The sequence below is a fragment of the Salvelinus alpinus genome, chromosome 5, assembly GCF_045679555.1.
Source record: "Salvelinus alpinus chromosome 5, SLU_Salpinus.1, whole genome shotgun sequence".
Classification (NCBI taxonomy): domain Eukaryota; kingdom Metazoa; phylum Chordata; class Actinopteri; order Salmoniformes; family Salmonidae; genus Salvelinus; species Salvelinus alpinus.
The window spans coordinates 25529332-25555127 of NC_092090.1; the positions used below are offsets into that span (position 1 = coordinate 25529332).

Consider the following 25796-nt stretch of genomic DNA (forward strand, 5'->3'; position numbering starts at 1 on the left):
CAATTGCAAGCTCCCTCAAAACTTGAGACATCAATGCCATTGTGTCGTGGACATTTGTCGCCTTTTGTCCCCAGTACAAGGTGCACCTGTGTAAGGATCATGCTCTTTAATCAGCTTGTTATGCCACATGTCAGCTGAATGGATTATCTTGGCAAAGGAGAAATGCTCACTAACGGGGATGTAAACATATGTGCACAAAATTTGAGAAATAAGCTTTTTGTGCATATGGAAAATGACTGATCTTTTATTTCAGCTCATGAAACATGGGACCAACACTTTATATTTTTGTTCAGTGTAAATAAATTGGTAGTGTGGGAGGAATGATGATCCTGAAGAGATCACCTTATCACTGATAGACAAATCACTTTATTATGCAGGGCCTCATTTTGTTGGAGTCATCCATACCTACACTGGAATATACATGTAGAATTTACTGGATCAGCCTTTCAAATAGCCTACTAATAGGGATTACTAGGAGACCTTATTTAGGAACGTGTATGTGCCATTAACGATCCGAGACATCTTTTGCGCCACAAGTTGTCCAATTCAATCCAGTGTAAATATACACATTTCATTGGTGCATTATGCCATACATTCCAAAAAAAGTTACTGCTTGTCAATAAGCACACCATCCACAATGTCACAGATTGTTTATTGGCCTCATCTAAAATGTCTGACTTCTTCAATATAATTTAATTGATACAGTTCAGAACAAATGAAGGCAATTTAAACACTGGGGCAATAAAGTTTCATGTATTTATTCAAACAGTTATATACACATACAGTAGTTAAATTCATACAAGTCAAGTCTCAAACTTGCTTAAAAGAAACAACAAAAAATCCATCTGCCACCAGAGGTCAGCCAAGCCACAGAGGGGGCTGCTATTGCACTCCGGGTAATATAAGCACAGCGAAGACGAGAAACCAGACACTAGTGTTCTCAGCAGCCCAGTCACAGGAACAACTTATTCTGCATTTTATTTTATTTATATATATTTATACTGTTTGTCGGTCCAAAAACAAGGGAGAATGGAAAGCATGCTGCAGAAGACCGCGGTTTTCTATAAAATATAGTCTGGAAGAAAACAGAGATGGCACAGAGATCTACTCTCTTTAGGGATAAAGGATATTGCTTAAAGATCATGCAGACCAACAGCCAACTCTTTTCACATTTAAATAATGCTAAATTTTAGGAAGAGTTTTTTTTGGATTAAACAAAGAATCAATATTTGTCATGCTAGTATACTACAGAACTAAATGAGACTTCGGCTACTTGAGCCTTAGCCTAGTCTGATTGTAACAAAGACAACAAAGAGTGCTTGGACATATTCTAAATAGAATGGTATGCCACACAAATGCTTTCACAGCAGAAACAAACACTGTTACACAAGTAGCTGTCATTAAGCTCAGCATCCAGCATGTTACTGTGGCTCTCACTACTGTACATAGTGGCCTTGTCTTTTCTAGTTTTAGAAAAGGGAGTAGTGGAAGGAGCTTCTGATTTCCCTTCTATCCAGTACAGTAGTAGTTTCAGTTCCAGTCAGTCTATATGGCTCTTATCTATTATTACACTGTAGAGCCCAGCATTGGAAGGCACATCATTTACAACTAACATGCATACAGTACATAGTTTTTGCAGACATGCACACGGTAGGCTACATACAGTAGTGTTTTCAGACTGACAAACCAGACACAGGGGAATAGGGATTTTGAAGGTATGAACATCTCATATAGTGGGGCTGTAGTGGTCATTTAGCTAAAACAAGGGGAGAAGTGTTTTCATGCTTTAGGTGAGTGGTACATTTCATTGGCATCGTCAGTGGCTGTTATGGAAGTATTCACACAAGGCACTTTGTGCCAGACACAGGAAGGAGGATGTGCATCATATATAAATATGTGAACAACCTAGTGCTGTGGGGAGAGGTGTCTGTCGGTCTGTGTATGAATGTTGAGAGGGAGCGTGAGAAAGAGGCTAAGAGGGAGGAGAGTCGGCAGATTGTTTGTGGGGAGGTGTGTGTATCAGTAGTGGAGGGAGAGGAAGTGACAAGGAGGGAGAAAAGGAATCAGCGGTTGCGGTCCTCGACTCCTCCCTCCATGGTCGCGGTCAGCTGGTCGAGGTCAGTCGCAGCACACCAGCAGGCGGACGGGGAGACCAGACAGGGGGTGGTTGGCGCGCTCGGCCACGGCCCGCCTGGCTGACTCCTCGCTGGGGAAGGTGATGAGGGCCTCGCCGCTACGCTGGCCGCTGAAGTTGTACAACAGGAGTACGGCATCCGGCTGGAGCTGGAGGCAACAAACCACAGGAGATGGAGGAGAGATGAAGAGTTGTGGAGAGAGAGAGAGAGAGAGGATAGAAGCCCCACCGCTCAGTCATTAGCACCATCCCAACACCAGGGGGCCACAACCCAGTAGAGTTGGAGAGGAGATCCTGCACTGATCAACCCAGTAGAGTTGGAGAGGAGATCCTGCACTGATCAACCCAGTAGAGTTGGAGAGGAGATCCTGCACTGATCAACCCAGTAGAGTTGGAGAGCAGATCCTGCACTGATCAACCCAGTAGAGTTGGAGAGGAGATCCTGCACTGATCAACCCAGTAGAGTTGGATGAGTCAGACGAGAAACCACAGGTTTTGCATTTCCTTCTAATGCATGCTTCCCTTTAGAAGAGCTACAGTCCAAAAGCAATCCCCTGATCAGTCTGTGGGAGCAGGTTAGCAATGTGTTAATCAAGTCAGAAAGAACACCACTAGGTTAGCACACTCAGGTCAAGGGCTAGATGGATGAGGAGAGTAAGGGAGAGAGCGAGCGAGGAGGAGAGAGCAGGGAGGAAAAGAGGAGAAACAGAAGGTCACTCTGGAGCACACTGTTGATTTGACATTAGGCAGGTGGACTGGCAGGCAGGCAGGCAGACGGGGGCCATGTGAGGTACAGGGTAGGCTGGTAACTTACCTTAGTCTCCCTACAGACAGAGCCACTCTTTGGGCTGGATCAGACTCCTGGTCTGTCCCTGACTCATCTGAACCATGCTGCTGTAGTCTTCAGGAGAGTACTACAGTGTAATGAGGTTCACAGTCAGACAGGGGGACTCAGTAGAGCATTTATACACACACACACACACACACACACCACAAATACAATCACACTTAAATGTAGATACACCACAAGTCCCCAACAGCCCACCTAAAAACTGTTATTGGAACATACATACAGTTGAAATCAGAAGTTTACATACACCTTTGCCAAATGCATTTAAACTCAGTTTCACTGACATTTAATCCTAGTAAAATTCCCCATCTTAGGTCAGTTAGGATCACTTTATTTTAAGAATGTGATATGTCAGAATAATAGGAGAGATAATCACTTAATTCAGCTTTTATTTCTTTTATCACATTCCCAGTGGGTCAGAAATGTACATACCCTCAATTAGTATTTGGTAGCATTGCCTTTAAATTGTTTAACTTGGGTCAAACATTTCGGGTAGCCTTCCACAAGCTTCCCACAATAAGTTGGGTGAATTTTGGCCCATTCCTCCTGACAGAGCTGGTGTAACTGAGTCAGGTTTGTAGGCATCCTTGCTCACGCACACTTTTTCAGTTCTGTACACACATTTTCTATGGGACTGAGGTCAGGGCTTTGTGATGGCCACTCCAAAACCTTGGCTTTGTTGTCCTTAAGCCATTTTGCCATAACTTTGGAAGTATGCTTGGGGTCATTGTCCATTTGGAAGACCCATTTGCGACCAAGCTTTTTAACTTCCTGACTGACGTCTTGATATACCCACATAATTTTTCTTCCTCATGATGCCATCTATTTTGTGAAGTGCACCAGTCCCTCCTGCAGCAAAGCACCCCCACAACATGATGCTGCCACCCCCGTGCTTCACGGTTGAGATGGTGTTCTTCGGCTTGCAAGCCTCCCCCGTTTTCCTCCAAACATAATGATGGTCATTATGGCCAAACAGTTCTGTTTTTGCTTCATCAGACCAGAGGACATTTCTCCAAAAAGTACAATCTTTGTCCCCATGTGCAGTTGCAAACCGTAGTCTGGCTTTATGGCGGTTTTGGAGCAGTGGCTTCTTCCTTGCTGAGTAGCTTTTCAGGTTGTCGATGTAGGACTCATTTTATTGTGGATATAGATACTTTTGTACCTGTTCCCTCCAGCATCTTCACAAGGTCCTTTGCTGTTGTTCTGGGATTGATTTGCACTTTTCACACCAAAGTACGTTCATCTCTAGGAGACTTTCCTGAGCGGTATGACGGCTGCGTGGTCCCATGGTGTTTATACTTACGTACTATTGTTTGTACAGATGAACGTGGTACCTTCAGGCGTTTGGAAATTGATCCCAAGGATGAACCAGACTTGTGGAGGCCTAAAAAAAATAGAGGTCTTGGCTGATTTCTTTTGATTTTCCCCATGATGTCAAGCAAAGAGGCACTGAGTTTGAAGGTAGGCCTTGAAATACATCTACACCTCCAATTGACGTCAATTAGCCTATGACATTTCCTGGAATTTTCCAAGCTGTTTAAAGGCACAGTCAACTTGGTGTATGTGAACTTCTGACCCACTGGAATTGTGATAGTGAATTATAAGTGAAATAAGCTGTCTGTAAACAATTGTTGGAAAAATTACTTGTGTACAAAGTAGATGTCCTAAACGACTTGCCAAAACTATAGTTTGTTAACAAGAAATTTGTGGAGTGGTTGAAAACAAGTTTTAATGACTCCAACCTAAGTGTATGTAAACTTCCAACTTCAACTGTATATGCATACACTACAAGTGTAATGTAAGACACCAATCCACCACTCAGAACAGTTTCTCACCCAAACTGAGTGCTCAGTCACAGACAGCACAACAAGTTTCTAATTGATCCAGATAGCAGAAACCAGGGGATAACCAGTCAGGATGAGATTACAATGGTTTAGCCAAGAGTCAGGACTGAACTCAGCAACATTCTCTCTTTAGCATATACACACACGGTGTGTAGGACTGTAAAGCCCTACAGTGACTGGTCAGGTGTTCTCACATGCTGGGAGCTTAGAGTTAGCCCCGAGGAAAACACACACATGACATTAAAAACCAGCAGAAACTTTTCTAAACAAACCTTCAAGAGCACAAAGAGACCCAAAACATTTAACAAAAACACCTCAGTCCCATCCCTGCATCCTCAGGCTTGAACACCTAATACACCTGCCCAACCAGCCCAGTCAGTCACAGTACTGTGAGAGTTCAGTTCATACCTCCTCTGTAGACTCACTCCGCCTACTCAGCCAGTCAGCCAATGAGGGAGAAGCAAGAGAAGGGGAGAGCACAAGTGCACACGTCCCTTAATGAATATGCTGCAGTGCTGAACCATGGTTTGTGTTGCAGTAAAGCATTCTGGGAGCTAATATGAGCACACTGACTGTTCAATTCTGAATGATGGGTTTGCCTACAAGCTTGTAGTTAAACATAAAGCTGGTTTTGTCATGAGGTGGGGGAATTATACAAATATGCTATTATTGAATAAGAAGGGTTTGGACAGTTTGTCCAGGTATTTCTTCATTTGTGTGTATTGTTTTATATTACTGCACTGTTGGAGCTAGAAACATAAGCATTTCACTGCACCCGTGATAACATCTGCAAATTGTGTACGTGACCAATAACATTTTATTTAACACAAGTCATACAATGTACCGACTGTAGAGTCCTACACGGGTCAGTTCTGGAGCTGCACCCACCCCAAACCAATTCAGAGCCCCATCTGACATAGATTCTTCTCCTCAACCTGATCCACCTGCATAGAATTGCCTATAGCTGACAAAACCTTTACATTCAATATTGTTTAGATAATCAAATAGTTGAATTGAAACTTAAACAATTCCAAGAATCGAATATAGGCTGCAATACATTTATAGGCTATAGCCTACTCAAACTTTAACCAGAGCACCGGTTTAAACTTGATATGGCTGCGTATGGTCCAAATGAACGAAAGCCTGAATTAACTGATAATAAACAGAATTGGCCCATCTTAAACAAATACCTGCTGTATAGCCATGCCATCTACCGGGTTGTTGTCCTGGTCCACAATGACCCGTGCAGCACCTGTTTCCACTATGGTGTATTTCATAACCTTTTTATTTCTCCAGCCTACATTAGCCATTTTCACGTGAGCTGGGCTAGCCAGGGAAAGTACACTTGGCAACGTATTCGCGTGGGGGGATAAAACACAAGTTTCAGCACCACACAATGGACAGTTCCCTGATCCACTGCGTGCATGGCTGGTAGCCTACATGTCTGCCTCACTGCTCACAGAATGGAATTCGCAACACAATAATCTCCAGGGTTTGTAAAAAAATATATATCTTGATTTAAAATGCTTCCGACCCGCAATATAATTGTTCTGAGCAGACCCGTGGGTTGAAATAAGTTTTTCATTGCACCTGCTAGCTGATTTTTTTTGCAGGTCAACCACGGGGAGCTGACCAGATGCAGGACTCTAACCGACAGCTCCTAAACCCTGTAAAACGAGCAGAACATCCTGCTTTGCTACCGTCTGTCACAGGCACAAACATATACCCACATCAGACAGAAGATGTATTTTTACAGGTAACATACCACAAGGCAATGTTTATATGAGCCCCTTTCAAACAGCCCCTTATTTCCAGTTCATTTGCAGGTATACTCCTTTTATACATGTCAGTGGGTAACTGGCAAATTAGCAGGGATGTTGTTAAACCATGGGGGCTGTTTGCATTTCAAATTAGGGAGGTGTTAAAACAATTGAAGTGTTCATGAATTTACCTGAAAAAAGCAGAGAACCAATCACACAGACCCAATACCTGTATTTTGGTTACAGCATCTGTGAACATGCAGGAATCATGACTAGGTCTTAGGTGGCTTTTAATTTGCCATGTTTTTTTACCCCTACAAAAAAGCTGGCATGGTAAAATTGTGGAATCTTTGTATATGAAAGGGACAATACAGAAAAAAAGAGTGGCAAAGAAATCAACCAAGACACATTAAACTGCAATGGAGTTTGAGGAGTGGGACTGGGGAGACTAGAACTAAGGAGACTGGGGTAGAGGGAGGGAGGGACTGTTTTAGGGGACTATGGAGGGAAAAGGAGAGGTTAGTAGTGGGGGTCATATTGGAGGTTCTGACCTGGTATCCCTGGAAGAAGCTGAGGATGTCTTTGACCCCGGCGTTGTAGGGCAGACCCTGCATCCTAACTAGAGCGCCGTGCTGGGGCATCATGGGAGAGGCAACGTGGCCTTGGGCATGGGGCTGCTGGGCCGCTAACGCTACTGACCCTGGAGGAGACGCAAAGTAGCTCATCGTGGAGGGAGAGACTGGTGGGCTAGAGCGAGAGAGAAACACATTCATTTGTCTTTCTTTGGAAGCAAGTGTACATTATTCAGAAGATGTTCAGGTGTCAAAATCAATACCCAACATGGCACTTTGAACTGCATACATACATGAAACACACATGACAAAAGAGGATGTACAGTTCATATTGACAAAACCCTAGAGGGAAATGGTAGTGTGCAGTGTAGTTCACACTAACCTGGGGTAGTGTGCAGTGTAGTTCACACTAACCTGGGGTAGTATGCAGTGTAGTTCACACTAACCTGGGGTAGTATGCAGTGTAGTTCACACTAACCTGGGGTAGTATGCAGTGTAGTTCATGTTCATGTTCATGTAGAGCTGTGCAGGGTGGTGCTGTGGGGGGTAGTAGGCCAGGGTGGGGTGGGGGCTGTGTGGGGGCTGGGGTGTTCTGGGGGTGGCCAGTAGGGGGGGCTGATACAGAACAGCCTCAGAGAGCATGGCAGGAGAAGGGAACGCAGCATAGGCCGGAGGAGCCAGACCTGGGGAGAGGACAGAGAGCGAAGTTCAGAATCTCAGATACAGTAACATACAACTACACAGGAACATTGGATCCTTATCATAACCTCCATATTATTACACCATCATGCCTAAGCCTGCACTTCAAACATCACGCTGAACCATCACACAGCTCCCAGCAGCATACAACATCAATCAAATGTATTTATAAAGCCCTTTTTACATAAGCAGTTGTCCCCAAGTGCTTATACAGAAACCCAGCCTAAAACCCCAAAGAGCAAGCAACGCAGAAGCATGGTCGCTAGGAAAAACTCTAGTTTTTCATATGATTGATAAGACTATGTTAGTCACATAAAAGCCTCAAGGTAGTATTCTACTCAGTTGCTCCAGTTCTGTCCTTGGTGTTACCCTAACCCTACAACATAAACACAGTGAGGGATGGAGGGAGGTAGTGTATTTACACACAAACAGGCTGTATGGGTCTGTTGCCACATTGACACAAAACACAGTCAGATGACCTTGTGGGCTGAGGGTGGGTTTGCAGGTACACTCCCCAAACCAATCTGGCAACTCAAGTGACCTTGTTGGGCTGAAGGCGCCGAGTGACCTTGTGGGGATGACCGTTCCCAGGTACACTCTGCTACCAACCTGGCAACCCAAGTGAGTGACTGCCATAACTCCAGGTCAAGCCAGTGAGATTAGTTGTCAAACATGAGGTTGAATAAATGGAAAAAAAAGTCAACAGCAAACAGAAACAGCCATTTGAGCAACTGCTCTCAAAGTTTGGCCATCAGAATTCACAACAGCCAATAGCCACACCAAGAGTGTGCACTGCCTTCTAGTGATATGATAAGCAGGAATCTAATCTCTATAGCAACAGGGCACAAATAGAACAAAGTACACTGGGATAGATAGACACACGCACTTTAACCATGTGTATGCAAACAAACCCTTCAGAGTTTTAATGGGTGTGTTACAACTAATATGGAGGGCATAATTACTACAGCTAACCCTGCCTGTGTAATATCTTCCCTGAACAAACCATTAAAAACGGCATTACCCTGACTGAAACATGTCCGTTTTAATAATAAACAAGCATTTCTGAAAAGCTACTTCCACTGTCCTGTTGTCCTTGCTACATATTCTCCTGTTTACGTGATAAGTTCTGAAACATCAATGGGACATGCAGTGATTCAGCGAGGTCTATTATGGACTTACAGGGTAGTTTGCAGGGTGGAGGGGACAGGCCGCTGCGGTTGAGTGTTCCTCCCATCAGAACGAAGCTCATCTCCTCAGTAGAACACTGGAACACCTCCACATAGCGGTCCTTCATCATCTTCTTGTGGCACTTCTGGGCCACCATGAACGCCCTGTCAGCTGACCTCATCTGAATGAAGGCATCACCTGAGGGACGACCCTGGAGAGGAGAGGGAGGTTAGAGATGAGAATGATGCTCTGATGGAAGGGTTAGGGTGGGAACTTTGGTCGCATCTCAATATAGTGTAGAGCTGCTTCCGAATCCTCGGCTTGTACCCATCACTTCATCTACACTAAGTATTTAATATAAGACGGGTGAAAGTACCGTGGCGTGTGTGTGTACCAGTACCTGTTGGTTGAGCACCATATGAACTCCATGTGGTTTAATATCAATAGTGTGTTCTCCCATGAACTCCAGTATATCCTCTATAGCAGCGGTGTAGGGTAGACCTCGCAGACGGACACAGTCCCGCGTGCTGCCAGTTGCCAGGTAGGGGGGCGTGGCCAAGACCGGCATGGGGACCATGGAAGAGGGCAGCGTGGAGATCAGAGGGGTGGACATGTAACGGTTCAGGACCTAAGAGGGCAGAGGTCAAAAGGTCAGACGACAAAGTCGGCACTGACTTCATTAGATTGCTGCGTTTCTCTGTGGTGTTGAGTCATGTTGACAGTCATTTACAAGAGGCTTGTAATAGTCAAACAAAACAACTCTGGTGTTATGACACGAGCACCATCCTCCAGCCAACTGACTCATGGGGACCACATTCTATGCTGTGTCACGTATAGTCCTTCAACTTTAGTCATGTCTTACGCTATAAAGACAATAGCCATTGCACAACAAATTAAAATAAGAGAACTGGTTAAATATGGAGAAAGAGGTTCATCTCCAGTAGTTCTCCTTTCTAAAGAAATGATCTCAAGTGACAGGCAGTGCCTAGAACACTGTAGGACCTCAACTGTACTTTCAAACGCTCTATGCATCTCTACCTCAGTGACTGTCTACTAGAATGTAACTGTTGCACCTTGGCTGCAGTACAAGGTAATAGCTTGATGCATCTCTGATAGTAGTTTAAGTAGTAAAGAAACCCCATAAGAGCCCCTAGATGCCATACCTGTTGGACCTCACCTGCAGTACTTATGAACAGCTCTACATTCTACTACACTGTACCTGTTGGACCTCAGCAGTGCGTCTGAACAGCTCAACCTCATAGTGACTGTCTACTACACCTATAAACAGTGACTGTGATGTGTTTTACCTGTTGGACCTCCGCTGCAGTGCTTCTGAACAGCTCAATGTATCTCTTGCCCAGGATCTGCTTGTGTTTCTTCAGGGCGTTCAGAGCGTACTCCTCACAGGAGAACAGGACGAAGGCGTCGCCTGTGGGCCGCCCGTCAGGGTACTTTACGAAGAGTAGGCCGTCGCTGGCGTCCGTCACGGGGCTGTCGGCCCCCAGGAAGGTCAACACATCCTGGGGAGAGGCGGTGAAGGGAAGACCCCTCATCCTGATGATCACCTGGTTCTCCTTGGACAGGAACTGGGCCACCTCGTTGGACGTGCCTACAGTCACACAGAGGGAGAGGAAACATAGTTAACTATAAGTGAGAAGTAAGACCTTTAGCTAATTACTTGGTCCCTTTAACATGCAAATTATTGTTGCTTATTGCCACTAATAAATAAAATGATAAAACGCATTACATCACTTTAAAATACAAGAGTAGACATTAAAACAAGAGCAGTGAGTCAGAGTCTAAGGCAAACAGTATCTGCTGAAAGTCCAATGTCTTGACAGATATTATATTATTGATCTCCAGTCTACTGGCTAGAGTCCACAGACAGACACTAGTCTCCCCCCTGCTCTCTCTCCTGTATCAGCTCTGCTCTGTCTATTCACGCCCCCTTTGTATGGCCCTGAGCTGGGCCTTTCACTGGCCGCCGGGAGGATGAGGTGAGACACTGTGGGCCAGGGGTAAAGTTACCTTCCTCCAACTAGCCTCTGAGGGGTGAGGGTGAGGCTCACAAAGCACCCTTCATTCCCCCAGGATAAGCCAGACAACCGGAGCGGTACAGGGCGGAAGAACGGGGAGAGTCCCTCTAGTCAAGGGAAGGGGGGAAAAAAGTCTGAAATCTGACCTCCAGCGATCTTGAGGAATTCCTCTCCTGTGGCTTTGTATACCTGTGAGGATGAGAGGAGACTTTTATCAACTCCAAATGGCCTTTCATCTGACCAATGCAACATGCATTGTGCTACAGTTGGAAAGCATGACTGTTTTTTCCTCTGAAACCGTATTGGCTGCATAGCTGATGCTGTAACGGTATTGGATCCATTAGTGATGCAACAGCATTAGTATGGCTGTGTTAGATGTAGGGGCTGCTGTGTTATACGGATGCTGACCTCAATGTATCTGCTGCCCATGTGGTGTTTGTGTCTCTCCAGGGCCAGATCTCTGTGCTCCTGGTCGATGAACCGAACCAGGGCTTCACCGTTCCTCCTGCCCTGGGCGTTCAGACAGAGGGCCACACCACCCCTAGAATTACACAGGGAGAGGTTGGAGGAAAGATCAGAACAATTTGACCCTCTATGGAGACGAAGCTGCATGTACAACTTCCTGTGGGTATTAGTCGCCAATTCTCAGTGGAACCATGGCTTAAATCACATGACGCACACACAGTCATGTTTTGGTAACATACTTGGCGATGTTGAGGCCCTTGAAGAAGCGGGAGATGTCCTGGTCAGAAGATTGCCATGGCAACCCCCTGGCTCTGATCACTGTCTCACTGTCCACTGGTTCAGTCTTACTGCTGCAGGGGACAAACCAGAGGGGCACAGTCAACATGGGGAACGGTGTTTAACGGTTACACACTAAACTCAATGCTGCATGAGACAGAGAGAAAGTAATGTTCAGAAACTCTTGAAGACAATGTAAATGGACTTGAATAGTACTTCTATATTGTTCAAAACCAAAGTGTTTCAGTAAGTTGTCTTCGTCAGAGAGAGACATGGTAAAAATGGGGACTTATGCAGTTTAACAGTCTACTTCACACTACTCTAACACGGCAACACACATGCCAGGGGTTGTCAGGGCAATGGGTATCAGACACCGTAGTGGGATTTGTGTGGTGCTATTGGATAGCCAGTTAAGTACTTAATGGAAAAGTTGGAGTGGTTTAATGACACGCTTGTGGTTTCCCTTGTTGCTGTAATCAATGCTATGAGCCTGGCTCTGAACATGGGAGGGACGGTTGGTTAGGCTTCAACTACAGTAAACACTAAACAGGTTTAGTATAGAGACGTGGCCACACAACCTCATGGTTGAGTGAGGTAACATTAAGTCGATGCACTGAGAATATACATACCATGCTCCCGATTCAAGCTTGTACTTCACAGCTTCAAAGCATGAGAATTTGTGATCTGCAAGAGATTCAAACACTAATTTACAATATGGATCAAACATTTACAATCAAAAGGACCATACTGATAAAAAATGACTTCACATTAGGCTTGACATTGGATCCGCCAACAGAAGCCAATCGACTTCACTTATATTCAGACTGAACAATACAACACATGTTGTTTTTAAGTGTTGCTCCACGCTGCCAAGTTGTTTCATGCTCAACAGGTTTGGCCTGCAACTTCAGCAGCATTCCTGTTAGCCACCTAGCGTAGAGAGATTGACAGGGCTGTGGGGTGGCCAGGTGGGACTGGCACAGACAGAGAGCAGGGGGAAATGCGATAGCAAAAGAGGAGAGAGATGTATAGACTTACTGTATGGCTCAGCCAGGATGTGCAGGGAGAGCTGGACCATACACCTCACCTCCTTCAGCCCCATCACCTGCTCTGACAGGGGAAGTTCTGGGATGCACACATCTACACACATGTAAGGATGTTTTAATCAGTCATTTATATAAGTAATAGGAACATCAAAAGTGTTGACTGAAATTACATTTCATCTGACTCCGACTTACATTCTAGGATAGAGGGCAGCGTTAGGTCCTGGACCTGTCCAGCATTGGGACAACATTTGTGAAACTCTTTCCTCACATCCACAAAGGAGTAGAAACACTCCGGCAGGACCAGGTTCTGACAGACACACAACAGGTAGGTCAGTCATTAGTCCATTCAACATTCACTGAATAGTAGCGTACTCTGTAGACAGACCTCATGAAAAGTAGGGATAATAGGAGTGATGCAATGAAGGATGGAGACAGGAAGAGGTGGCATAAAGAGGTGATGAGATAATGCGGGGGAAAATGACATGACGCCATCTACGGATGATTGTGTGGATAGCTAGCCTTCCTGTGCAGATTATGACGTTACTGCTCAACACAAGCACAGGAGACATACTGCTAACTGTGACCCAGGAATTACAACTTACACATGTAGCTAAAAGGTCAAATGTAAAGAACATATACAAACAAATACCAAAGACTCATTATCTTGACTGAATTATAGCATTGTGCCTACCTCACCTGAACAAAGTCCAAGAGACTGATATATATGGTATTGATAGATATATATACACACACACTACCGTTCAAAAGTTTGGGGTCACTTAGAAATGTCCTTGTTTTTGAAAGCACATTTTTTTGTCCATTAAAATAACAAATTGATCAGAAATACAGTGTAGACATTGCTAACGTTGTAAATGACTATTGTAGCTGGAAATGGCTGTTTCTCAAACTAGACACTAATGTACTTGTCCTCTTGCTCAGTTGTGCACCGGGGCCTCCCACTCTTTCTATTCTGGTTAGGGCCAGTTTGTGCTATTCTGTGAAGGGAGTAGTACACAGCGTTGTACCAGATCTTCAGTATATTCTTGTTCTGAGAAAGGAAGGCTATTCCATGCGAGAAATTGCCAAGAAACTGATGAGTTTCAGAAGAAATGACGGCCTTCAATGACGGCCTAGGAACGAGGCAGAACGACAGATTTTTAACCTTGTCAGCTCGGGGGATCCAATCTTGCAACCTTACAGTTAACTAGTCCAATGCTCTAACACCTGATTACATTGCACTCCACGAGGAGCCTGCCTGTTGGCGAATGCAGTAAGCTAAGGTAAGTTGCTAGCTAGCATTAAACTTATCTTATAAAAAAACAATCAATCAATGACTGTCATTGCTCCAATGTGTACTTAACCATAAACATCAATGCCTTTAATAACCATAAAAATCAATACACAAGTATATATTTACAAACCTGCATATTTAGCTAATAGAAATCCAGGTTAGCAGGCAATATTAACCAGGTGAAATTGTGTCATTTCTCTTGCGTTCATTGCATGCAGAGTCAGGGTATATGCAACAGTTTGGGCAGCCTGGCTCTTTGCGAACTAATTTGCCAGAATTTTACGTAATTATGACAACATTGAAGGTTGTGCAATGTAACAGGAATATTTAGACTCATGGATGCCACCCGTTAGATAAAATACGGAACGAAATAAACGTTTTGTTTTCGAGGTGATAGTTTCCGGATTAGTCAAAGGTATATGGTTTAGAGAGAAATAGTCGACGCGTTATAATTCCTGTAATAACTTGCGACAATTTGAAAGGGGTTCCTTCGTTATTTTACCGTTCATGTCTTCCATAGAGAATGTCTTGATCTACTTCAAATAAGGTCTGTGTTTCGTGCAGGCTTAAACCGCCTCGACATTTTGATACCCGTGTAAATCTCACTCGGATAAGGTAACGTTTGTCAACATATTTTCATAAATCCACTCTACAATTTTTTTTTATCTTCGCTTATATTTAGCCAATATTGATCAGAGTTACCTTGTCCTATGGATATCTACACAGTTATAAAATTGGCACGGTAATGTAAGCCTACACGAAACACAGACCTTATTTTAAGTGAATCTAAAATTATCCTATGCAATAAATGAAGGAACCGCTTTTCAGATTTTGCTAGGTGTCATGGGAATTATGACTCGCACTTTGGTTGTCAATTCTTACCATGCCCATTATTAAAATAGGATTTCCTGCATATAGAAATTAAGGTTTTTGTTTTCAACATTCATCACAGGTAACTTAAACTCTATTTTTATTCAAACAGTTGAGAGTATTTGTCTCCTAAGCAGACTCTTCAGTATCATTGTCACTTAAGAGCTGTGTGCGTGTATTTATGTATTATATTAAGTTAAAATAAGTGTTCATTGTTCATTCAGTATTGTTGCAATTGTCATTATTACAAAAATGTGTGTGTGTATGATATATATAAAAAATAAAAAATAAATAAACCGGCCGATTAATCGGTATCGGCTTTTTTTGTCCTCCAATAATCGCTATCGGAAAATCATAATCGGTCGACCTCTACTCTGTACACCTAAGAAGATATTCAATGTTTTAACATTTTAAATCAGCTGTTTCCAGCTACAAGTAATTTACAACATTAAGAATGTCTACACTGTATTTCTGATCAATTTTATGTTATTTTAATTAGACAAAAAAAAGGTGCTTTTCTTTCAAAAACAATGAAATTTAAGTGACCCCAAACTTTTGAACGGTAGTGTGCATGCATATATATATATAAAATTATTAGTGGAAATTCCGCTAACTAGGTCAATAAGGGCAATTATATTTTCTATCAAAATGGCTACATTTCCCCTAAATGGTAGGTTAGAAAATCAAGGGCCACTCAATACCTTCTTGGAGGCCTCAGGGTGAAGGGCCTGTCGTATGATGAGGGGCCCGTCGACACACAGTGTGTAGGAGCTTCTGCCCAGAGCCTTCAACTCCGCTGAGACGGACTGCTGGAACTGTAGGGAGAGAATGAAGAAAGATACAAGAGCAGAGTTATTGTGAGAACAGACAATGAGTCACACACACACACAAAACTAAAGTATGACTTTACTTTGTTGGTAATCGGCCAAGTAGCTCCCGATGGTCTTTTAGAGATTCAGTGTAAACCACTTGTGCCCAGTAGGCAAACATGGGAGTGCCAATGTCACCTCTGAAAAACCACAGAGTAACACAGTACTGATTAATTATGCTCTGCTGCAGAAAACTACTAACTAAAGGTTTTTATGCTTGGTTTGTTTTAAAATAATAGTGCTCAGGGAGTTCTCTCCCAGTGTTTCTAACCTTTAACACTGTAAATAAGCCAAGTCTTTAAGCCTACTGGTAGAAACAAGTTCCCTGAACAGGTAGGTTTGTGTTTTCTGGGGGAAGAACAGGTAGGGAGGTGTCCTGAGATTGACAAATGTGAATAGGTTTTTTCAGGTGTTTGCATAGCAAGGAAGCAGACAAGAGGGATTGTGGTGCTAATCAGCACCTGGAACAAGAAGGATTTCACTTAGCAGTTAGACCAACAGTCACAACCAGACAGGAAAGGTGAAAACAACCAAACCCAGCCAGAGAAACCAGCCGCTGCTTCGCTTCCTATAAAACACTGTTCGCCAATCACTAGCCCCTATAAACACTTACCAAGCCCCACAGCAGGGACTCCCAAATAGGTCTGTGTTTAGTAATAATCATCAAATTTAATGTGGCCCATTACTAGTGTTGTGTAAACTTTACTGGTGTCTTTTAACAGTTTTAACAGCTCACCATCACCTCAACCAACAAACTGACCTCTCCAATTTGCCAGTTAGTGCTTCCAATTGGATTTCTAGCTAGTCTGGTTTCCTTTGAGGATATAGTTTTGGTATCCTGTCTATTGGGGGAGAGTGGGGTAAGTTGAGCCACCCTTGTTTCTAGGAAACCATACACAAAATGTATCATCTGACCAAATATTGAGGAAGAGGTCATCATTTTATGTAGTCTGAAGGAAGAAACCACATGGAAAAAGTGGTAAGCAAGTTATGTCCAAAAAATATATTTTTTCAAATTAATGTATTGTGTTAAGAGGTTTCATTATGCATGCGTCTAAACCACAGTAGGTCATTTTAAGATTGTTCTATACATCAGTTGGGGTTTCTATAAGCTTCAATATAAGGTCCTAAACCCAGCACGGAAGCCTCTATAACAAATTTGGTTGAGTGTGGTGTACCGCTTAGGCCATTATTGTTTTCACTAATGATATTCCAGTGACCTTTACTAAAGCATGTGTGTCTATGTACACTGACGACGCAACAGTATATACGTCGGCTGCGACAGTAAAATAAATGACACCCTTAACAGAGAGCTCCAGTCTATGAGCTCAAGTGTTTGTTAGGTGTTAAGCCTGTGTTAAAAGACAAAAAAGCTATTTTGATTGTGTTGAAGAAATAAAGATGGGCATGGTTTAAAAACGTAGCGGTAATAATTCATTCAGTACAAAAATGTGTAGGTGACTTAAATTGAGCCACGGAACAGGGTATGTTAAGTTGTGCCAAGGAACCACTTTTTAGACAAGTTGTGTTCAAAACTAATGTTTTTATGAATTCTGATACACAATATCCTGAAATATATGTAGAGATCTTTGTTAGAAAGAAAACTAGATTTCCCTTGACAGACTGATACTGAAAGTAAGAATTGGCTCAATTTAACCCACATCAAGTAGGCAACACCTCTCTCAAATACTCTTTCCATTTCTAATAAACTATTCACCAATTCGTGGTTTGTTTAGCTACTACTTATCATGTTATCTGTCCAGAAGATCTACTGGTCGTTAGTGACTAATTGTCAGTCAGTGAGGCTAATTTCACATGGCCACATACGACATCCAGCCTCCAGACAGTAGGAGTGTGTGGTGCATGTTAGAGCATTCTCCACACAGAGAGCCAGGAGATATATACATGACCTCTCAACAGCTGGCGACTCAACTACCCGAGAGAGGAGCCATGGGTGCTGTTCAGTAGGGCACACCGTAGGAAAATGATTTGCAACGGAAAGCTTAAATCAGTGTCCCTATTGGTCAAGTTCAAGCGGTACCTCCCGGTTTCAAAATGTCTTCGCCCTACTAAACATGACCCCCGCCTGGCTCTCACTAATCTACACGAGGAGATTTATTTAACTAGGCAAGTCAGTTAAGAACAAATTCTTTTTTTATTTACAATGGCGGCCTACCCCGGACAACGCTGGGTCAATTATGCGCCGCCCTATGGGACTGCCAATCATGGCCGAATGTGATACAGCCTGGATTCGAACCAGGGACTGTAGTGACACCTCTTGCACTGAGATGGAGTGACTTAGACTGCTGCGCCACTCGGGAGTTCAACTTGAGGGAAATAATTATGTTAATGAGTGGCTCTTATTTCAACACACTTGCCGTTACCCACAAGCACCATCACACTGGACAAAACACTAGGCACCCTATACCATCATATGCATTGTATTGAGACTACAAAAGCTACAAAAACCCTTCATTGCATCTATTGTCTACAGCTATCCTGAACCCATCACACCCTAAAAGGGATGAGATGTTTGAGTCCTCGTGGTGACCGGGACCAGGATGCTGGGTTATTGTTGGACAGGTCTGTCTTGCCACGTGGAGCTGTGGGATCCTATGCCACTTCAGGGCCTGGTACGCTACATTTCACCATAGTGTGATAACATCTGGGTTAGGGAAGGACTGATATACACAGGAAGCTCATTGGCTGAGGTGGGCCAGTCAGATAGGCCCCTAAGACTACTGATTGGCTTTCTCTGAAAAAAACTGGCTGCCAATGATCCAGAGGTCAATGAGTCATCATCTGGGAGCCATGACAGATGACACACAGCGTATGTCATAGGGGTATCAACAGATACTGTAATGTATCTGGTAACATCTATGGTATAGAACCCAGTCATTTAAGTAGTCCCATAGATAATAGGACAAATATTAGTCAAGGAAAGTCTCGACTGACACAGTTGAGTATGTGACAAAGAGAGGAACAGACCAAACAGGTTGTGGCGCTGTGGAATTCTAAATTATTCCTCTGTTTCGGTGGGTAGAGCATCATTCTCAGAAGCCATCGGATATTAAACATTCTTCTGTCACCTCAGACACTGACATAAAAAAATATACACTGCTCAAAAAAATAAAGGGAACACTAAAATAACACATCCTAGATCTGAATGAATGAAATATTCTTATTAAATACTTTTTTCTTTACATAGTTGAATGTGCTGACAACAAAATCACACAAAAATTATCAATGGAAATCAAATTTATCAACCCATGGAGGTCTGGATTTGGAGTCACACTCAAAATTAAATTGGAAAACCACACTACAGGCTGATCCAACTTTGATGTAATGTCCTTAAAACAAGTCAAAATGAGGCTCAGTAGTGTGTGTGGCCTCCACGTGCCTGTATGACCTCCCTACAACGCCTGGGCATGCTCCTGATGAGGTGGCGGATGGTCTCCTGAGGGATCTCCTCCCAGACCTTGACTAAAGCATCCGCCAACTCCTGGACAGTCTGTGGTGCAACGTGGCTTTGGTGGATGGAGCGAGACATGATGTCCCAGATGTGCTCAATTGGATTCAGGTCTGGGGAACGGGCGGGCCAGTCCATAGCATCAATGCCTTCCTCTTGCAGGAACTGCTGACACACTCCAGCCACATGAGGTCTAGCATTGTCTTGCATTAGGAGGAACCCAGGGCCAACCGCACCAGCATATGGTCTCACAAGGGGTCTGAGGATCTCATCTCGGTACCTAATGGCAGTCAGGCTACCTCTGGCGAGCACATGGAGGGCTGTGCGGCCCCCCAAAGAAATGCCACCCCACACCATGACTGACCCACCGCCAAACCGGTCGTGCTGGAGGATGTTGCAGGCAGCAGAACGTTCTCCACGGCGTCTCCAGACTCTGTCACGTGCTCAGTGTGAACCTGCTTTCATCTGTGAAGAGCACAGGGCGCCAGTGGCGAATTTGCCAATCTTGGTGTTCTCTGGCAAATGCCAAACGTCCTGCACGGTGTTGGGCTGTAAGCACAACCCCCACCTGTGGACGTCGGGCCCTCATACCACCCTCATATTTCTGACCGTTTGAGCAGACACATGCACATTTGTGGCCTGCTGGAGGTCATTTTGCAGGGCTCCGGCAGTGCTCCTCCTGCTCCTCCTTGCACAAAGGCGGAGGTAGCGGTCCTGCTGCTGGGTTGTTGCCCTCCTACGGCCTCCTCCACATCTCCTGATGTACTGGCCTGTCTCCTGGTAGCGCCTCCATGCTCTAGACACTACGCTGACAGACACAGCAAACCTTCTTGCCACAGCTCGCATTGATGTGCCATCCTGGATGAGCTGCACTACCTGAGCCACTTGTGTGGGTTGTAGACTCCGTCTCATGCTACCACTAGAGTGAAAGCACCGCCAGCATTCAAAAGTGACCAAAACATCAGCCAGGAAGCATAGGAACTGAGAAGTGGTCTGTGGTCACCACCTGCAGAACCACTCCTTTATTGGGGGTGTCTTGCTAATTGCCTATAATTTCCACCTGTTGTCTATTCCATTTGCACAACAGCATGTGAAATTTATTGTCAATCAGTGTTGCTTCCTAAGTGGACAGTTTGATTTCACAGAAGTGTGATTGACTTGGAGTTACATTGTGTTGTTTAAGTGTTCCCTTTATTTTTTTGAGCAGTGTATATCAAATTTGTTAAGTTACCAAGAACCCTCTCCACACACACGTACAAGCAGGAACAGACCAGGATGTGAAGGTAGTTGTGTTCAGCCTAATGCATGGTGGGTGAGGTGTGGTGTTTGTTAGCTCACGGCTGTTTTCACATCTATGCAGCCTCACCTTGCACAACCAGCAGCAGGATTAGGAATTGAAACAAATGGTTTCAAGGAACTAAGCGACACACCCTTTACTATATCTTCTCTGCCAAACCAGCATACTATTAGAGCAAACATGTCCAACAGGACAGGCCTAACAAAGGAAACAGGTATTGATAAATATACCAACACTAGCAGCAAGGCTGTCAGAATAGGAAATGTCAACATGCAACAAATGAGAACGTGCATAGACAGTCACTGTAATATACCTGACCAGCCAAACCATTCATTGATTACCATTGGTTTCATTTTCCCCATTGGGAGGGTGGGTGGTTCTCTGCTGCACTGTGCCATGGGTGAGTATGAGGTAGGAGTTTACTCGTGAACCTGGCCCCATCTGTGTTTGCTCTGTGGTATAAGCTATAGCTAGTGTGTTTGCATGGTGTTGAGGCTGGACCCATGGAGAGGAGTAGAGCAGGGGTGGTGATGAGGCTCACGATAAGGGAGTAGAGAGTACCAGGCAGTACTCATGGCTAGGCCTGTTACAGTCACACCACTGTCCCAAACTTTAGTCATTTTATGACTGGACTGTGGAGATTAGATGTTTACAATCCTGGCTCTGTACAGGATCCTCTGGCTTGTTCTCTACAAGGCACAATGCTGTTGGAGAGCGGGAAGGGAGTAGACCGAGGGAGTGTTTTATTGCCGCTGGCACTTTATCTTTCATTATCTGCTTCTGCTGTGCACCTGCCCCAGTGCCTTCACAACCTGGAACAGGGTGACGCTGCCCCACCTACGAGAGAGACTTAGCAGCACAGAGAGCTGACAAGCTTTGGTTCGGGGTCCCTGGAACAGAGCAAGTCCGAGCCTGTGTACTATCACTGATCTGAGGCTCTTCACACTCAATACTGGCCCCAATAAGCGAGAGCCTAAGACTGACTGGGGTTCAATGAGTCCAAACCCCAGATGTCTTCCAGACAAACCCATTGATCTGAGAACAGTTAGAGAAACTACAACAGGATTCTGACTTTTTATTTTTATAAACTCAATCTTAGGGAGAGAAACTTGTTGATATGCTGAATGGAAGGCAGGCTACAAGCCCACAAGGAACAGTAGGTATTTAAAGCCCCCCCACCCCCAATGGAAAGGGTGCAGCCTAGTTCTAATCTCTATTGCCATTTTTCTCAGACTGAATAAATCTTTCACCAAAGAAAACAAATCTGCGTCCTTGGCTTGGCTACTCTGGCCTTATGACATTGACAGGTCCACTGAGATATGGTCTCTGCTAGGTTACTTAGCTATTCCTACCTACAACACCAATGGCAGTCTCTCCTATGACTCACATTAGCTGAATGTCTCCATTCCTCCACTGACTGCCTTGCTTAAATCAATAGAGACAAATAAATAAACCAAACCTGACCAATGGCAAGAGAAAGTGACATAGCAGACAGAGGTAAGCCAGTAAAAAATGGATTGTTCTGGTTAATCTTTAAAGGGTCCACAGACTCACAAAACAAATGAATTGGGACGGCTTGCTGGTATAGAAACACACACTAGAGATGACTTCAGCAATCAGAAATCAGCAGTGAGAGAGCATCTTGCGGTATGGATCTACTCTAAATCTATATTGTGTCACAACAGCAAGAGCACTGTCAAACTCAGGGGCCTTATTGCAAAACGTTGTTGTTGAGGAAGGACTGGTCACTTCAACAAACCTGCTTGTTGCATAGGAGAGGACCACAGCATTGAGTCAGGCAGCGGCTCTAATCATAACCCTAAATCACAAGGAGAGCCTGGTAATATGGGGTTTTCAATTATTGAAATACCGCTGGGGGCAGGGATGGGATTTGGTGTAACTACCTACCTACAGAGTGCATAAAAATACTCTCAACATTGCAGGCAGACAGAGCGGTTGAGAAACACGTTTGGCAACATAAGCCCTTCTTTTGTCAAAACATACCAGGGGAGGTGGAACCTGAAAACACTTACATCCTGGTCATCATAAACAGGAACAGACTGCCTTATCTCACAACTACCTGGCCTGAGAAAACAGGTGCTGGGCTATGGCCAGGGGTCTCTGTCACTCCCCCACTTTCTCTCTCTCCGTCCTCTCTACCCAGGACGGGTATTTCTTTGCATTCCCAGGTAAACATTCAGTCATCCAGATGTCCCAGACTGATGCGAGCTGCTGACAAGACTAGACCTGCTTGCCTCCCCATCCCTACCTCAACCCCACGGCAGTCACTGCTTAGCCAAGCAAGCCTACTCAAACCAGCAACTACACTGAGCCGGTCCCAAATGACACCCTATTCTAATAGGGCTCTGGTCAAAAGTAGTGCACTATAGGGAACAGGGTACCATTTTGGATGCACCTACTCACGGCCTGTCAAAGAGTTTAATAGGCCAAACAGCAGCCAAACCAAGTAGAATCATTTGTAAAGGTCAGATACCTTTCAGGGGTTTCCATTTGTTGAGAAATCGACACACCTTGACATTTACCTAAAGCTTCATCATCAAGCTTGTTATGTTCTGTTATCTCCCTCCAGGTGGTTGGCGACAAAGACCATTTGAATGCTGTCAGTCTTATCATGCATGGCTGTTTTTGCAAGTTAAAGTTCAGCCATTATCATATTAGAGATTCAATGCTTTGTTCAGCATCTTAAGCTTTTCTTTGGAGTCAGTTTTAAAATATTTAAGTCTGAGAATGCAGGAAAGCAAAGGACAAGACTCCAGATTTGAGTCTTAAATGTTTTAGGGCCTGAACAGGAATCTTCACCAGTAGCCTAATCAGTCTCACCTGTTGCAGAACTTTGTCCAGAGGTTCAGCCTTGTAGAGTTCGTCCACAGACAGTCCAGTCTCCTCTTTACTCTGGTCTGTCAACTCCAAAGAGTCGGGCTTCACAAGACGTCTCTGAAGTTTCCCAACCTGTGACCGGAATCGGTGTTTCACCACGGCATGTGCCACCCATTTTAGTTATAAACTACAAAGTACAGTTTGGTGAAAACGCAACTAATTTCCAAAGTCAGCACTAAACATGACAGGCCAATTTTATAAACTCAGACCATCAAACAAGCAGTTAATTGTCAAACAAAGCAGTTAATTGTCAAAGCACAGTTGCCAATGTCCAGGCGTTGACATATAACCAAAGGTATGCTATCTTTCATCCTATATTTAAAGCATTTCACTTAAGTTAAATCTGACAGATGTAGACTACACACCCATGAGCCTTTTGTTTGGATTAGTTGAGGCCCATGCGCACTTTTAAAACTGTGACCCACAAATAATTACAGAACGCGTACCTTTGTTGATTAATATGTCAGCTGTCAAGTTAAAACATGAATCCACAACTTAGACACAAAACACTAAAAAAGTCAAGAAGAAACCTTTACAACGGGTGAGAAAGTCCGTACCTTTTTCTCATGTAGATCCACAATTTGCCACACCAAGAGAATTATTTCCCTCTCATCCGAACCCAGTTTACCCCCATTTGCACCAGCTGTTGCCCCAAAGAACACCACCAGAGTATCACTGTGCGAAGCCATCAGGGACCACAAGGGTAAAAACTACAATTAAAAGCAAAGATGAAATAAAAATAACACGAGGTCCACCTTTCCAGTGATAAGAGAAGCAAACAAAAGGTCTGGAAATTCAATTGAAGTCAAGTAAACGAATAGGGGGAAAGAAAGATTACTTTCAAGAGGACACGAAAGAGATTTCGACCAAAGACTCTACCTGATCAAGAACTTGAGCGTGTTCTATCCAGAGATACTGGTTTAACTGGTAAAGAAAATTGGAAAAAAATCCCTGTTTTCTTTCACGCTAACTCCATGACAAGCCCAGAAAAAAAATGTAGCCTCGCTATTTTCTGAGTTACCTGTGTATGATTCAGCCGCTTACTTTCTGTCAAGCTCCCAGGGGAGTTGGCCTATTGGCCGTTTGGCAAAGGTGAGGGCGGGACATAGCGCACCAATACCTATGTAACCTAACCTGATTGGTTTAGCATGTTTGGCGGAAGTAGTAGCAAATAAGAATCCGGCTGTTCACACACCTTTGAAGTAGCACAGCACCTAACGCCTCGATCACACCGACAGTGTCCTTGCGATTTGGCATTCCAGAAGTAAGACTACATTCAAATCAAAATCAAATCAAACGTTATTTGTCACATGCTTGGCAAACAACAGCTGTAGACTAACAGTGAAATGCTTACTTACATGCCCTTCCCAACAATGTAGAGAAAAACGGAAAAATAATAACAGGAGGAATACATAAACAATGAGTAATGATAACTTGTCTATCTATATACATGGGGTACCAGTTCCAAGTCGATGTGCAGGGGCACGAGGTAATTGAGATAGATATGTGCTTATAGGCGGGGATAAAGTGACTAGAAAAATATAATAAACAATAGCAGCAGCATATGTGATGAGTCAAATGCAGTCTCTCAAAGGGGGTCAATGCAGATAGTCTGGGTAGTTATTTGGTTAACTATTTAGCAGTCTTATGGCATTGGGGTAGAAGCTGTTCAGGGTCCTATTGGTTCCAGACTTGGTGCATCAGTACCACTTGCAGTAGGGTAGATGAGAGAACACTGTGTTTGCCTTGCAGCATTGCTTTGCACAGGCAGTTGCAATGCATTCTGTGTGGTGCATAGGTTGGATATATCCAAGGTATGCATCAAATTGTATGTGTAGACTTAACAGAAATAGTAGCAAAATTGCAATGTTTAACTTTTGTTGAACACATATCCAGTAAAAATGTTGGATTACATAATGATCAAGTTTGACGCCAGAATTTATTACCCAATGATGGCGTCTGTCCATGTTTTTCAAAGAATATAGGAATTTTAGCTTCTCTTGTGCCAAGTTTGAAAGTGAAACTGTTGCACCACCTAATACAGAAAATACATGTATGTCCCTGGCTGGTAATGACTAACCATCGCCAGGTTTGTCAAGCTCCTATTTATTTGCTATAGAATCAAATAACATTGTATTTGTCACATGCGCCAAATACAACAGGTGTAGACTTTACTGTGAAATCCTTACTTACGAGCTCTTTACCAACAATGCAGAGTTAAAAAGTAAGACAAATAAGCTAATTTTAAGGAAA

The 25796-nt window shown here is 43.8% G+C and overlaps 1 protein-coding gene across 4 annotated transcripts; it reads right to left on the minus strand.

The window, feature by feature from the left end:
- Positions 1–742: 742 nt before the first annotated feature.
- LOC139575802 (epithelial splicing regulatory protein 2-like) lies at positions 743–24590 on the minus strand. Of its 4 annotated transcripts, none has more exons than XM_071401119.1 (16): positions 24423–24590; positions 24101–24253; positions 23487–23615; positions 15712–15825; positions 13042–13156; positions 12842–12943; positions 12433–12487; positions 11767–11877; positions 11471–11603; positions 11209–11251; positions 10334–10635; positions 9427–9654; positions 9039–9237; positions 7639–7843; positions 7140–7335; positions 743–2283 (listed from the first exon to the last, which is right to left on the minus strand). In XM_071401119.1, the coding sequence occupies exons 2-16, from the start codon at positions 24230–24232 to the stop codon at positions 2119–2121; spliced, it is 2229 nt and encodes a 742-aa protein (XP_071257220.1). In that variant the 5' UTR covers positions 24233–24253; positions 24423–24590; the 3' UTR covers positions 743–2118. The 4 variants fall into 4 exon arrangements, with proteins under 4 accessions (XP_071257220.1, XP_071257219.1, XP_071257221.1 ...); XM_071401120.1 differs by adding an exon at positions 2949–3048 and having other exon boundaries at positions 2147–2283; positions 24101–24589; XM_071401121.1 differs by lacking the exon at positions 743–2283 and adding exons at positions 2949–3048; positions 5237–5258 and having other exon boundaries at positions 24101–24590.
- Positions 24591–25796: the final 1206 nt, after the last annotated feature.

Excerpts from the sequence above, each read along its gene's own strand:
- LOC139575802 (XM_071401119.1), bottom strand. The coding sequence starts at position 24,232 with ATGGCTTCGCACAGTGATACTCTGGTGGTGTTCTTTGGGGCAACAGCT. Across the intron at positions 15,826-23,486 it reads TGGACAAAGTTCTGCAACAG|TTCCAGCAGTCCGTCTCAGC; the intron begins GTGAGACTGATT and ends CTCTCCCTACAG. Across the intron at positions 12,944-13,041 it reads GCTGCCCTCTATCCTAGAAT|ATGTGTGCATCCCAGAACTT; the intron begins GTAAGTCGGAGT and ends ACATGTGTGTAG.